Source organism: Odontesthes bonariensis, chromosome 20, assembly GCF_027942865.1.
Source record: "Odontesthes bonariensis isolate fOdoBon6 chromosome 20, fOdoBon6.hap1, whole genome shotgun sequence".
Lineage (NCBI taxonomy): Eukaryota > Metazoa > Chordata > Actinopteri > Atheriniformes > Atherinopsidae > Odontesthes > Odontesthes bonariensis.
The window spans coordinates 2,295,327-2,309,133 of record NC_134525.1 but is presented as its reverse complement, the minus strand read 5'-3'; the positions used below and the strand labels follow the sequence as shown (position 1 = coordinate 2,309,133).

Sequence of the window (13,807 nt, the reverse complement as noted above, 5' to 3'; positions counted from 1 at the left end):
AGACAAAAATACTAAATAATCATCTTTAGGCAGATTAGAGTTCATCCAACTGATAAAATAAATTAAAATAAAATTAATTAATTACAAAATAGCTTAAATTAAAATAATCCAGGATAATTCAAGAAGTTTAATAAAAAATAAAAGAGACTTAGGAAATGTTTAAAACATCTGTAACCCATATGTAACCTAAAAAACAAACATTCACCTATCCATGGGGAAAAACGAGTTTAGGAAACTTAGCGCTACATGTTTCCTCAAGTTAGATGTTGAGTTTCTGCTGAAATGTGCGTTTGTTTTGGTTGACACAGAAGACACATAATGTAGCTGCTGTTTCTCACTCTTTGTAAGGTAAACATGCTTTCAGTATGCGGCCTCGTCTGCGTCTTCATTTCCCACCGTTGGTTCTGACATTTTTCATCTGTTTCTTTCTTTGTTTGCTACGACTGCTAATGCTAAAGCTAACCCGTCCCACCGCTGAGATCGAGTACGGTCACGTGACCAGACTGCACGGCTGCGTCTGATTGGTGGAACACAGTCAGGTGGTAGAGCCTTTGGCGGAAGTCTCTCTCTCTGTCAGAATAAAACATTAAAATGAGGCGTACGCAGGGGGATAAAAATAACTAGAAAGAGCTGTTCCTGCGAAACAGCTGTGAGAATGCATGAGCTGAATTACCTTGCTAAAAAAATCTTAAGAAGCTAAAAGATTTGAACATTTTAAAATTTGAATGGTGTCTCTAGCTGAAAGTATGCTAAAGTAGTTAAGATTTGAAAGGATTTGAAGGATTTGAAAGGATTTGAAGGATTTGAAGGATTTGAAAGATTTGAAGGATTTGAAAGGATTTGAAAGGATTTGAAGATAAAATTAAGCTAAAACAGTTGAAATGGCTGAAAGTATGCTTAAATAGTTATATAAAAAAAAAATTAAAAACTTTGATCTTACATGCTGAGGATTGAACCCAGGATGCCCGCACATAAGGGCCTTAGTGTTACCATTAGGCCATCTCGTTCTGTTAAACTGGAAGTGCATATGACCTATTTAAAGAATACACAGACAGACACAGAGCGAAGCTGCTGTAGCCGCGGTACAAATCTGAGGCGCAGACTGTCTTCTAACACGTCCTGTGACAAAAGTTGACCAGCTAGAAAAATAATTTTAACACCGTTAGAAGCAGAAGGCTTAGAGGAACTTAGCAAAGTAGTTTTACATCTGTGGAGTCAACTATATTTAAATCGAAGTACTTTGAAACACTTGAAGCTGATTCAAAAATGGCAGATTTCCTCAGAATTTGAGAATTTGTTCAAGCTTAAAGGCTCATAGTTCAAAATCTGTCCATGTGAGCTCTTTAGGAGTTACATTGGCTGAAAGAGGACAAGTTTACCTGCATTTTAAGGTATAATTTGTTTCTCTCAGTTAAACTGTATGAAAGTTATAGTAATTTGTTTGAAAAGTTGAAACTTATCAGCACTGCTGAATGTCTCACTCTAAAATCCAAGAAGGAACTTAATTTTCATATTTTTTAAACTGTCATATTTCAAAATTGGCTGAATATTTTTAAAAGATGAAACATTTTGTAATAGCTGAATGTCTTATGAACATTTTAAAATTTGAATGGTGTCTCTAGCTGAAAGTATGCTGAACTAGTTAAGATTTGAAGGATTTGAAAGGATTTGAAGATTTACCATTACTTTTAATGGGGAAAAAAGTTGAACAAAAAGCTTAATATCTTAAAAAGTTGAAAATTTAGAAACACCAAAAAATACTTCCCATCGAGAGCTGAAAGAGCTGAACATTTTGATACCAAATTTGTTGAAATAGCTGAAAGTATGCTGAAGTATTTGAATGCCGAAAAACGGCGGAAGAATATGGAATACGGAATAATAATAAAGGGAAACAGGAACTTAATAGTGAGAATGCTTCATGCATTCTCACAATGAGGCGTAGAATACCAAAGAGGTAAGAAGAAAAGTAACCAGCTCATTGTAGCCTAATGTAGCGGAGTAAGAGGACAGTTTCTGCTGCACACATCTACTCAAGGAAAAGTAAAAAGTATAGAGATTTAAAACTACTCCTAGAAGTATAATGTTTTCAAAAACTTACTCAAGTAAATGTGACTCGTTACTACCCACCTCTGGTAATAATACATTATTTAAACACATTAAAAACACAAAGAAAGAAAACAAACACACACTTTGTAAGGTTTGAAATGTTTTTGCATCTTTTATTTTTTTCTATAAATATAAATCATCATCTTGCGTTTACCTAGTGAATGTGCAAAAGTAAAGAGGGTGAAAGTAAAAACCCGCCTGGATAACCTGACAAAATGCATAGTGGTCCATCTCCAGTCCAGGCCTCCTGCTTACAGGCCGATTTCCTCAACATGATCAAAGTGTTTCTTTGTGGAAAAGAAGGAACTTCCTCCGCCCGCCGGGCGTTTTAGTGTTTCCGTTTCAGGATTTAACTCCAGAACTTAGAGCTGGTTTTGGTTTGAGACGAGAACATTCTTTCTCAGAGCAGGAAAATTTAAACCCACAACGTTGCAGGATCCCAGAAGCCGATCCGAACAAAAGTACCGTCAGTAGTATTAGAAAGAGTCCACACATTCTTCAGTCCGATGTTTGATCCACACGGGAGGCGACGGTCACAGTCAGCCGGGGGTCAGACCGCCTCAGAAGCCACAGAAGAAGAAGAATCTGCCCTCACCCGTCCCGTGACCAGCCCGCCTTCTCCTCGCCACCCTAAATGGGGCTCAGGGTCTGGCGCTGGTGCTGGCTCAGCTCCGGGTGCCACACGTCCACGATGAAGATGAGGCGGTAGCTGTCGGCGTCCTGCCAGACCTCGTGCTCGAAGGAGTCGTCGAAGACGAGGACTTTGCCTTCCTCCCACTCCCTGCGACACGGGGGAGGAGGTTTTAATCAACATGCTGCTGTTTACACTTCTCTCATCAGCTGATCGAGTCTCTGAGGTCATCGTTACCGCTCAGAGCCGGTATGGAGTACGGAAGCCCGAAACGGCCATAGGTACATACATTTTATTCCATCCGTTTTCCCGTGATAACGAGATCATTTTCCTCCGTTTTATCGAGATAATTTTCCTGTTTTCTCGAGATAACGAGATAATTAATTCGAGTTTTCAATGAAAGGGGGGTAAAAATGGGTAAAAACCTTTGCCAGAAATACACATAAACACACATAAACACATATAAACACATATAAACACATATAAATACATATAAACAGATATAAACAGATATAAACACATATAAACACATATAATCACATATAAACACATATAAACACATATAAACAGGGGCGGACTGGGGAGAAAAAGTGGCCTCGAAAACCACTTTTCTCGAAAACCAATTAACTCGTTATCTCGAGAAAACCATCAGAAAAAAGTTTATACGTCCCACGTCCGCTCTGTCCTTCCGTAATGGAGCACTGAAAACTCCCAAATGAATACAAAAATACAGATAATTACGTTTATATGACGAGAAATTCAACTAAAAATGAATTAATGCGACAGAAAATGTACAGAATGTGAAATAAAAACATGTTTTTCTGCTTTTATGTAAAGCTGCATTTATTTAAACTCCAGTTAATGTTATTTATTTACTTTAATTGGGGAATATATTTAATTAGGGACCGAGCAGTGAAACTGCAAGGACCCTATTCTATCTGTAAGAGTTATTGTTCTTTGCAAAAGTTGCTCGAAAACTCTTGAAATTTTGCGAGCGCCACCTGCCAGTCGACGACATGAAAGAATCTAAACTTTGTATTTTTGGGAGTCGCTCACTGACTCTGTAGCGCCCCCTTCGATGCTTAAAAATGGTCCCCGCATTGCGGTTAGTTTGGCGTGGGACGACAAAATTCGGTACACTCATTCATCATGCCCAGACGCACAAAAAAGTCTCATGCCGCCATGGTCCCACGTCCACAGGAAGGCGGCCATTTTGGATGGAAGGTGAGTTTTCGTGCCATTTTTGACCGATTCCACGCCTTGCATCAAGTCCGATCAAACTTGTCCTACAGATTTAATGCTACAGACTTCAAACTTGGCCAGGTTACTCTTAAGACATCTGGGCATGGGGGGGGGGGGATTATGGGGAGTTATGGGGAAACTTTTTAAAAACTTAGAGGGCGTGGCGACGCCTCAAAGTTGTTACTATGAATAAAAAAGACATTTAAAATAAAATAAAAGCAGAAAAATGGATTTATTTCACATTCTATACAGTTACTGTTGTATTAATTAATTTCTAACTTAATAACTTAATTTTAGTGGCATTTATCATCATATAAGCTTATTTATTTAGCTAGTTCTATATTTTTGCATCTATTTGTGATTATAGCGGTTTCAGTGCTCCATAATAAAAGGTACTGACAGTGAAAGAGCAGCAGGTTTGAACCAGAGGATTCATCATAAATAAACGGTTAACATGTCCAAACACAGTCAGGAGGTGCAGAAAGCTCGGAGGGTACCTGGTCTGGTTGGTGCAGCGGATCCTGCAGCCCTGTTTGGGGATGACGAGGCCGAGGTGCATCCTCAGTCTGCAGTTGGTGGGTCCGGTGTGAGGCCACACGTGGGTCCCGGGCTGCATCACCGAGAACTTTATCTGCACAGAGACGCTCACAGTTATCGCGTCTGAAACGAAGCCCCAGTTCCAAACCGTTGCTAACGAGCCTAGTTAGCTTCAATGCGCTCCTCCAGCTGTTTCTCTTTACTTTACTTTATGAATATATCAAGGTTAAAAGATCTGATGTGTCAGCAGCACCTGGAAAAACTAGCCTATGGCTGTGTTCGAAATCACATACTTCTCCTACTACTCCTACTAACTTTTTGAGTTAGTATGCGAGTTTGAGTAAGCAGAAGTTCCCGGATGCATACTATATTCTCCGAAATGTTGGGTATGCATCATGAGGTTACTACTCATACTCAAACTACCCAAGATGCAACGGAACGTGACGTCGCCGATCGTCATTTCCTGTCAAAACGTTTCAGTTTCAAGCTAGCTACAACGAGGGTAGGTTTTATTTTGTGAAAATAACCAGAAGTGCGTTGCTCACTGCGGCTAGCTTTAGTAGCGCCGAATTCGTGGGAACAAAATTGTAAACAGCCGGTATTTTGTCAGGTTTTCAGCACGTTGGGGATCTAAACGACTACTTTCTCACCTGAAAATGTTTCAAATGTTGCTAAAGTTTACAGAGTTTAGAGCTTAAGGGAAATCAGCTTCAGGCCGGCTGATTTCGGCTCGGGCAGGAGCGAAGTGCATTGTGGGTAAACGCTCTGCATACTGTCTGATCCATCAGTATGCAGTATGTAGTATGCAGTATGTAGTATGCAGTATGCAGTATGCAGTATGCAGTATGCAGTATGTAGTATGCAGTATGTAGTATGCAGTATGTAGTATGCAGTATGTGGTATGTAGTATTCGGTTTCGAACACAGCCTTTGCATTCATCTTCAACAGCATCTTTACAGGTCGCCCTAAAAACTGCAGCTCAGTCAGAACTCTGCTGCTCGGGTCCTCACTGAGACCAAAGAAGTGGACCCCATCAGTCCAGCTCTGAGGTCTTTACACCGGCTGCCTGTCCATCAGAGGAAAGACTTTAAAGTTCTGATGCTGCTCTATAAAGCTCTGAATGGTCCAGGACCAGAACACATCAGTGACCTCCTGACCCAGTATGAACCTTCCAGAGCCCTCAGCTCATCTGGATCCGGTCTTCCATCAGTTCCCAGAGTCAGAACCAGACATGGAGGAGCTGCATTCAGCTTCTATGCTCCACATGTCTGGAACAAACTCCCAGAAAGCCTCAGATCAGCTGAAACACTCAGTGTGTTTAAGTCCAGGCTGAAGACACACCTGTTTTCAGCTGAATAAAGCTCCAAACTTAATCACATTTTAACTCCTGATTTTATCTATTGTTCTTATTTCTTTCTTTTTTGTTTAAAATTTAAATCATGCTTTTTATTTCTACTGTTTTCTGTAAAGCACTTTGAATCGCCTTGTAGTTGAATTGTTCTGTACAGATAAACTGGCCTTGCTTTTCCAGCCTTTTGTGGCTCCCGTCCCAACTCTTCCGAGACGTGTTGCTGCCGTCTGATTCAAGATGAGCTCAAATCTTTCATTTAATTCCCACATTTGGCATGTTTTTCTGGGAATGAAACCTTTTGGAAGTTGGGCTGCATCTAATAAAACATAATTTCAGAGCACAAGGCGAGCGCAGATTGGATTTTAAATTCAAACTGGGGTCAGTTTGGGTATTTTTTAGCGGTGAAATCTGACAGCCCCTCTGTGTTCAGCATCAGTTACCACGGCAACAGAAGACAGGAAGTCTCAGGGTGCGCACAGATGAAACGTACCTGTCCTCTCTTGCAGCCTGTGGCTTCGGGGAACCTCTCCATCAGCGAGCAGGTCTTCGGGACGCCCTGACAGGAAGTCCCAACTTTCCTCCCTGAACACACACAGAAGTTATCCGCCTGTCGAAACAATAAAAATCTTTTTAGTCCGCGAGCCGCCTGATTAAAATGAGTCGGTACCCTGCTGCCAGAGCGTGTACTGCCCCCACACGCCCTTCTCTCGGAGGTTTTCCTCCTCGGGGATGAAGCGCCCGCTGCTTTGGTCCATGACGGCCAGAGCCTCGTCCCTGATGGTCTTCCAGTTCCTCTCCAGCATCTGCACACAGAGATTCAACACCTGAGGGAAGCTGTCCACCGCCGGGCAGGGGCGTGGCTACGGGGGGGCTGGGGGGGGGCACTGCCCCCCCAGGAACAAGTCCTGCCCCCCTGAGAAATGCCCTGTCCATCCAAAGAAAACTCCCCAGAAAAAAGGCCACGATTTATTATCTCTGTTTGTGTCTTGTATTGATAGAATAAATGCAGCTGGTGATTTTAAAAAAGCGTGTACAGTGCAAACCGCTTATAGTGATCACGTTGGTCCAGAGCCAATTTGAACACTATAAGCGGTTGATTACTAAAACCGAATTTGTATTACAGTACAGGTATTTCACTTATTTTTTTTATGCAGAATATCATCTAAATGTCATTTGTATCGTTTTTCAATGAGAGAAATGAAATGAAACGGATAGCTTCAGCATTTACTGAATTGTATTATCATGCAAGTTTAATTACAGGACTGCGCAGTCGTTTTCTTTCTCCGTCGTCAGCATTGACCGTCTCTCGTTGCTTAATTAGACTACAAAAGGTAGCCTGAGGAATGCCAAGCTTCGCCGCAGCATCTCGTTGGCTCGTTTTTGGTAATTTGTCATACGCCTCGAGGAGACTACGTTTTTCATTCAGAGAAAATGACTTCCTTTTTCCAGCCATGATGCGCGCGCTTGCTGCCCGGTGTCAGCTCGTTACGTTAGCTAGCGAGGCAGAAGCAGACGTCCAGAAAGGAATCAAGGGAGTAAAAAATAAAATAGCTACACGTAGTTTTAAAATTATTTTTGCACATGTTTACATTCATAAAATGGCCAAAAATGAACATTATAAGCGGATTTCTTGATCACTATAAACGAATTATTTAAACAGCATTTGTATAGAAATGATTCTGTCCCAAGCCTTTTGATCTATATAAGCGGTTACTATATCCGTGACCACTATAAGTGGTTTCCACTGTATCTGCAAAGTTTATAGCTTTATTTATCTTTTTGTTATCGTGCCCCCCCCCCCTCCGTAACCTTAAACCCTTGCTTCTGAAAAAAAAAAAGGCAATTTTCACATTTTCGGATGTTTTTGTTGTATATAATGATCTGAAATGTAGACTTAGGGGCCGTTTACACGGAAACGAAAACAGGTTAATCACGCAAAACCTTTCTGCGGATGCACTATATCGTTTAGATGGTAACGGCGTTTTGGGGGCATGAAAACGCAAAAAAGTGAAACCGCCCTCCAGAGTGGAATTCTTGAAAACGCTCCACTGTCGCGCCGCCGCGTAAAGGATGAAAAGCGCAAAACTGCGTTTCTCGTCACATAGAAATGACGTGACGAGCATAATAAAGCGCCAGGAAACCGTGGGAAACGCATCAGTAGGCCATCAACATGTCCGTCCCTGCGGACTTTCAACTCGCCTTAGGCGCGGTAACTGACGTTCAAGAGTCATTTCATCAGATAACAGCAATGATGAGCGAGAGCAGTAAAGAACAGACCAAAAATATGAACTGCGTTCTCCAAATTCTTGAAGTTCATAGAGAGAGCAGACAGCTGTGGGTGAGACCTGGGAGGACTTCTCAGTGGTGGGATAACTTCATGAATGGAGTGGTAGATGACAAGCGTGGCATGAAAATTTTCGCATGTCGAAGGAGTCTCTGTTTGCCCTGAGTGAGGAACTCCGTCCTCACATTGAGGGACAAGTAACAAACATGCGGGCGCCTGTCCCTGTCGTTAAGAAGGTAGCTTGCACACTTTTGCGTTTCCGTATGCACGCAGAGTTTCACCCTAAAACGCTCGTCTAAACGCAGATTTAAAAGTGAAAACGAAACGCCACTTTTGCGTTTTGCTTTCAGATCGTTTCCGTGTAAAGGTAGACTTAATGAAGGGAATAAAAAGCTGAGAGTTGGCTGGATGTCTTGTCCCAAAGTATCTACTTGAATTTAAACCCTCAATGGAGAATGTGGAGCATGTTAAACAAAAGCTAATGTAAGCGTTGTAATGGTGCGCTTGCATGCATCGTACAAGTTCTACATTTCTTTACAAAACAAAAAACAAAACAAAAAAACAAAAAGAAACAAAATTGACGGTCATGATTTATGCTAGTTTGACCATATTTTCATTACCGAATTTAATTATTATTATTATTATTATTATTATTATGCTTGAAGTTGTAGTAGTGGTTTTCCACTGATTTTTTTCAGGTATTGTTTTCTGCCCCCCCAGATGAGCTAACTGCCCCCCCACACATGCCATTCTGCTCACACCTCTGCCACCGGGGCGTCCCGTTAGCGTCCCGTGTAACCCTAACCCCTAACCCGTGTGCGTCGCTGTGGCCGCGTACCTTCACCAGGTCGGCGTAGCCGGTCTCTCTGGGCGTCCACCAGGGCTGAGCCTTCAGCCCGTTGACGTTGTACAGAGACCTCTGCCACACCGAGGCGAAGTGGCCGTGCTTGTGACCCAGCTCGTACCAGTGATACGCCTGCACACAGATTACATTCTGATCAGAGAACAGCCGCCTTAAAAGGTCCCAAGTCATGTTTTCCCCTGTTTTCCATCTTATCTGCAGGATTAAAATCATCAAACATTTTCAGTTTTAAGCGAATTTCAAAGAAAAACTAGAAAGAGCTGTTCCTGTGAAACAGCAGTGAGAATGCTTATGAGCTGAATGGGGATGGCTGACCATGCTAAAAAAGCTGAAAATAGTTCAATTTTAGCAGTAAAAACTGTTGCTGAGGTGTTGGTTGAAGGAATTTTGTGATTTTTGTGTTCTACCAAACTTAACATTGGAGTTAGTCAGAGAATTTGAGAGGTTGATCTCGGTTCAAGGCTCATAGCTGAAATTCTGTAAATGTGAGCTCTTTAATAGTTACATTGGCTGAAAGAGGACACATTTTCCTACATTTTAAGGTATAATTGGTTTCTCTAAGTTAAACTGTATGAAAGTTAGAGGAATTTGTTTGAAAAATGTGAAACTTATCAGCACGCACTCAACTGTGTGCTCATTCATAAAAATCAAGAAGGAGCAAAATGTTCATGTTTTTGAAACTGTCATATTTCAAAATTGGCTGAAGATTTGAAAAAGCTGAAACAATTGGTAATAGCTGAATGTCTTGTGACCCATTTAAAGTTTGAATGGTGTCTCTAGCTGAAAGCATGCGGAAAGAGGAAGATGATTTGGAAGAGCTGAAAGCAGTTTCCATTCATTTGAATGACGGGAAAATTTGAATAAAAGTTGAATATCTTAAAAAGTGTAAAAGTTAAAAACACCAAAAATGATGACAGGAATCTGCTGAAAGAGCCGAACGTTTTGAGACCAAAATTGTAGAAATAGCTGAAAGTATGCAGGAGTAGTTAGATGCCGAAAACTGGCGGAATTGAATGTGAGAATGCCTTAAAGACACTCTGCCCCCCTGGCCCGCAGGTGGTACTGCAGGACGTGGGCGTGAACACTCACGCTGTCGTCGCCGACTCTCTGCAGAGCGTCTCCCAGGTGGAAATAAAAGCGCCCGTCGTCCGTCCCCGGCTCACCTGACTCCAGACCCTCCTGCAGACAGGAAGTGAGGAGCAGCACAGCTGATGTTTAAGGTTTCATTTAAAGAGGGCAGATCCAGGTTAGAGGAGGAGCCATGCATCGCTGTGACGGCTGATCAGCACAATGAAAGAAAATATCAAAGCAAACAGATGTGACAGAAAGGGCTGGGCAACTTAACTCGTTATCATCTCGTTAACTCATTAATTATTTAACCCCGATAAATATTTTATCGCACATTAACGCAGGTTTTATTTATTTATTTAAAAAAAACAAATTTGGGGGGCTTTTGTGCCTTTAATGGATAGGAAAGTTCAGTTCCTGTTTTATTATTTATTTTATTATTGTAAAAGTCCGTTGCCCACAGGCTTTTATTTTGTAAAAGTCCGTTGCTCACAGGCTTTTATTTTGTAAAAGTCTGTTGCTCACAGGCTTTTATTTTGTAAAAGTCTGTTGCCCACAGGCTTTTATTTTGTAAAAGTCCGTTGCTCACAGGCTTTTATTTTGTAAAAGTCTGTTGCTCACAGGCTTTTATTGTGTAAAAGTCTGTTGCTTCTTAGCACAGCTTACAACACTACTATTTCTCCGGATCCCCTCTTGGCCCTATTTGGTCCCCCCCTGCAGCCTCTTGCATCTTAAGTTATGCAAATTGTTCTTGCATTTGCCACTTTGCTGGCCAGGCGACTCATACTTCTCAATTGGAAACACCCTCAACCTCAACCAAAAGAGGTGCTACTGTCCATTAAACTTGAAAAGCTCAGATTTTCCCTCAATGGTTCCTTAGGTCCTTTTGAAAAGACTTGGAGACCTCTCTTAAACTGTATTGAATCTGTGATATCTCTGCCTGACTGCGACCACTGAGCCCCCCATATATATATATATATATATATATATATATACACATATATATATATATATTTATTTATTTATTTATTTATTTATTTATATATATATTTATTTATTTATATTATTTCTTTTTTTTAAAACATTTTTATTTAAATTTACTAGTTTACTTTGTCATTTTCCATATTCCTGGTTTGTTGTATGCGTCTTGTACTGTTTATATTTTGATATTAAATTCTTAAAACTGTTCTCCGGTGCGTGGGATCGTGGGAGGGATAAAAAAAACTGGGGAAAAATTATAGACTGGAAGGCTTCTCTGTTGCGCTGTACTGCTACATTGCTACCTGTGAAATTGCTTCCAATAAAGAAAGTCTATATAAAAGCATATAAAAGTCTGCTGCTGTCTGCTGTGGAACAGGAAAAGAAAGTAATCGGCGGATCCACCAAACATGGAGAAGGGTACGGAACTTTTACTCGGCCATTTTCATGTTAAAGTTCTTCCAGACGGCGGAGTCGACAGAACCAAAGTCATCTGTAAACACTGCCAAGTTGAATTGTCTTCTCAGCGTAGTAGTTCCAGTCTAAAATATCACTTAAAGGCAAAACACACAACTGATAGCAGCAAGTCATTCAAGGAAACAGACAGTGGAGCGAGGCTTCTACATAAAAACTACAGAAAGATGCTGATGTTAAAAGTGTGTTTGCACAACAAATGTTATAAGTGCCCAACATGCAGAAACTAAACGCTCACCGACTTTATTGTGTCAAAGCTCCTCGTTTAACGGTAAAAAAAAACGATGATGGAAAACCGACCTTAACGGCGTCCTGAGGTTTTCAGAGGTCACCCCAACCGTACTTACCTTCAGGTACGGTATACTCTCTGCGATCTTGTTTTCTGACTTCAGGATGAAGCCATAGTGAACTTTAGCGAAGCCGCTGCTCGGGGCAACTGCCAGAACCTGGGGGGGGGGGCATAGAGGACAGAGAGCCAATCAGAGGAGCCGCAAACTGCTGTAACTGCTCACACGGAACAGGATGTTTCTGCTCATTAAAGCCACCAGCGCACACACACCTCTTCGTAGACCTTCTTGGCGCCCTTGTTGTCGCCTAGCAACAGATAAGCGACGCCCAGGTCGTTCTTCAGACCGACGTCTTCTGGAAAGCTCTGAACCAGCTTCTCCAGCGTCGCCAGAGATCCTCGCATCCGACCTGAGAGAAAAAGGGAAACGAAACAAAGATTTCCATGTTAGTCTGAGGCTTCAGATCGGGTTATAAACAACGATTCAGTCTGATACACAACAACGATTCAGTCCGATAAACAACAACGTTTCAGTCTGATAAACAACAACGTTTCAGTCTGATAAACAACAGCGTTTCAGTCTGATGAACAACAACGTTTCAGTCTGATAAACAACAACGTTTCAGTCCGATAAACAACAACGTTTCAGTCCGATAAACAACAACGTTTCAGTCCGATAAACAACAACGTTTCAGTCTGATAAACAACAACGTTTCAGTCTGATAAACAACAACGATTCAGTCTGATAAACAACAACGTTTCAGTCTGAGAAATAACGTTTCAGTCTGATAAACAACAACGATTCAGTCCGATAAACAACAATGTTTCAGTCTGATAAACAACAACGTTTCAGTCCGATAAACAACAACGATTCAGTCTGATAAACAACAACGATTCAGTCCGATAAACAACAATGTTTCAGTCTGATAAACAACAGCGTTTCAGTCTGATAAACAACAACGATTCAGTCTGATAAACAACAACGATTCAGTCTGATAAAAAACGATTCAGTCTGATAAACAACAACTAAACAGCAACGTTTCAGTCTGATAAACAGCAACGTTTCAGTCTGATAAACAACAACTAAACAGCAACGTTTCAGTCTGATAAACAACAACGATTCAGTCTGATAAACAACAACGATTCAGTCTGATAAACAACAACGTTTCAGTCTGATAAACAACAACAATTCAGTCTGATAAAAAACGATTCAGTCTGATAAACAACAACTAAACAGCAACGTTTCAGTCTGATAAACAACAACGATTCAGTCTGATAAACAACAACGTTTCAGTCTGATAAACAACAACGATTCAGTCTGATAAACAACAACGTTTCAGTCTGATAAACAACAACGATTCAGTCTGATAAACAACAGCGTTTCAGTCTGATAAACAACAACGTTTCAGTCTGATAAACAACAACGATTCAGTCCGATAAACAACAACGATTCAGTCTGATAAACAACAGCGTTTCAGTCTGATAAACAACAACGTTTCAGTCTGATAAACAACAACGATTCAGTCCGATAAACAACAACGATTCAGTCCGATAAACAACAACGCTTCAGTCCGATAAACAACAACGTTTCAGTCCGATAAACAACAACGATTCAGTCCGATAAACAACAACGATTCAGTCCGATAAACAACAACGATTCAGTCCGATAAACAACAACGTTTCAGTCCGATAAACAACAACGATTCAGTCTGATAAACAAAAACGTTTCAGTCTGATAAACAACAACGTTTCAGTCCGATAAACAACAACGATTCAGTCCGATAAACAACAGCGTTTCAGTCTAACAACAGCGTTTCAGTCTGATAAACAACGTTTCAGTCCGATAAACAACAACGTTTCAGTCTGATAAACAACAACGTTTCACTCCGATAAACAACAACGATTCAGTCTGATAAACAAAAACGTTTCAGTCTGATAAACAACAACGTTTCAGTCTGATAAACAACAACGTTTCAGTCCGATAAACA

The 13,807-nt window shown here is 41.0% G+C and overlaps 1 protein-coding gene across 5 annotated transcripts in view; it reads right to left on the bottom strand.

Annotated features, from left to right (window-relative positions):
- Positions 1-2,189: 2,189 nt before the first annotated feature.
- The window catches only part of unm_hu7910 (un-named hu7910), a 57,005-nt gene continuing 45,387 nt past the window's right edge, over positions 2,190-13,807 (bottom strand). For all 5 annotated transcript variants that reach the window (XM_075452527.1, XM_075452526.1, XM_075452522.1 and 2 more), the window contains 8 exons: positions 12,093-12,229; positions 11,881-11,979; positions 10,103-10,192; positions 8,990-9,127; positions 6,535-6,670; positions 6,358-6,449; positions 4,477-4,610; positions 2,190-2,887 (listed from right to left, as the gene is read on the bottom strand). In XM_075452527.1, the coding sequence (XP_075308642.1) occupies positions 2,737-2,887; positions 4,477-4,610; positions 6,358-6,449; positions 6,535-6,670; positions 8,990-9,127; positions 10,103-10,192; positions 11,881-11,979; positions 12,093-12,229 (977 nt within the window). In that variant the 3' untranslated portion in view covers positions 2,190-2,736. The remainder of the gene's footprint in view (positions 2,888-4,476; positions 4,611-6,357; positions 6,450-6,534; positions 6,671-8,989; positions 9,128-10,102; positions 10,193-11,880; positions 11,980-12,092; positions 12,230-13,807) is intronic.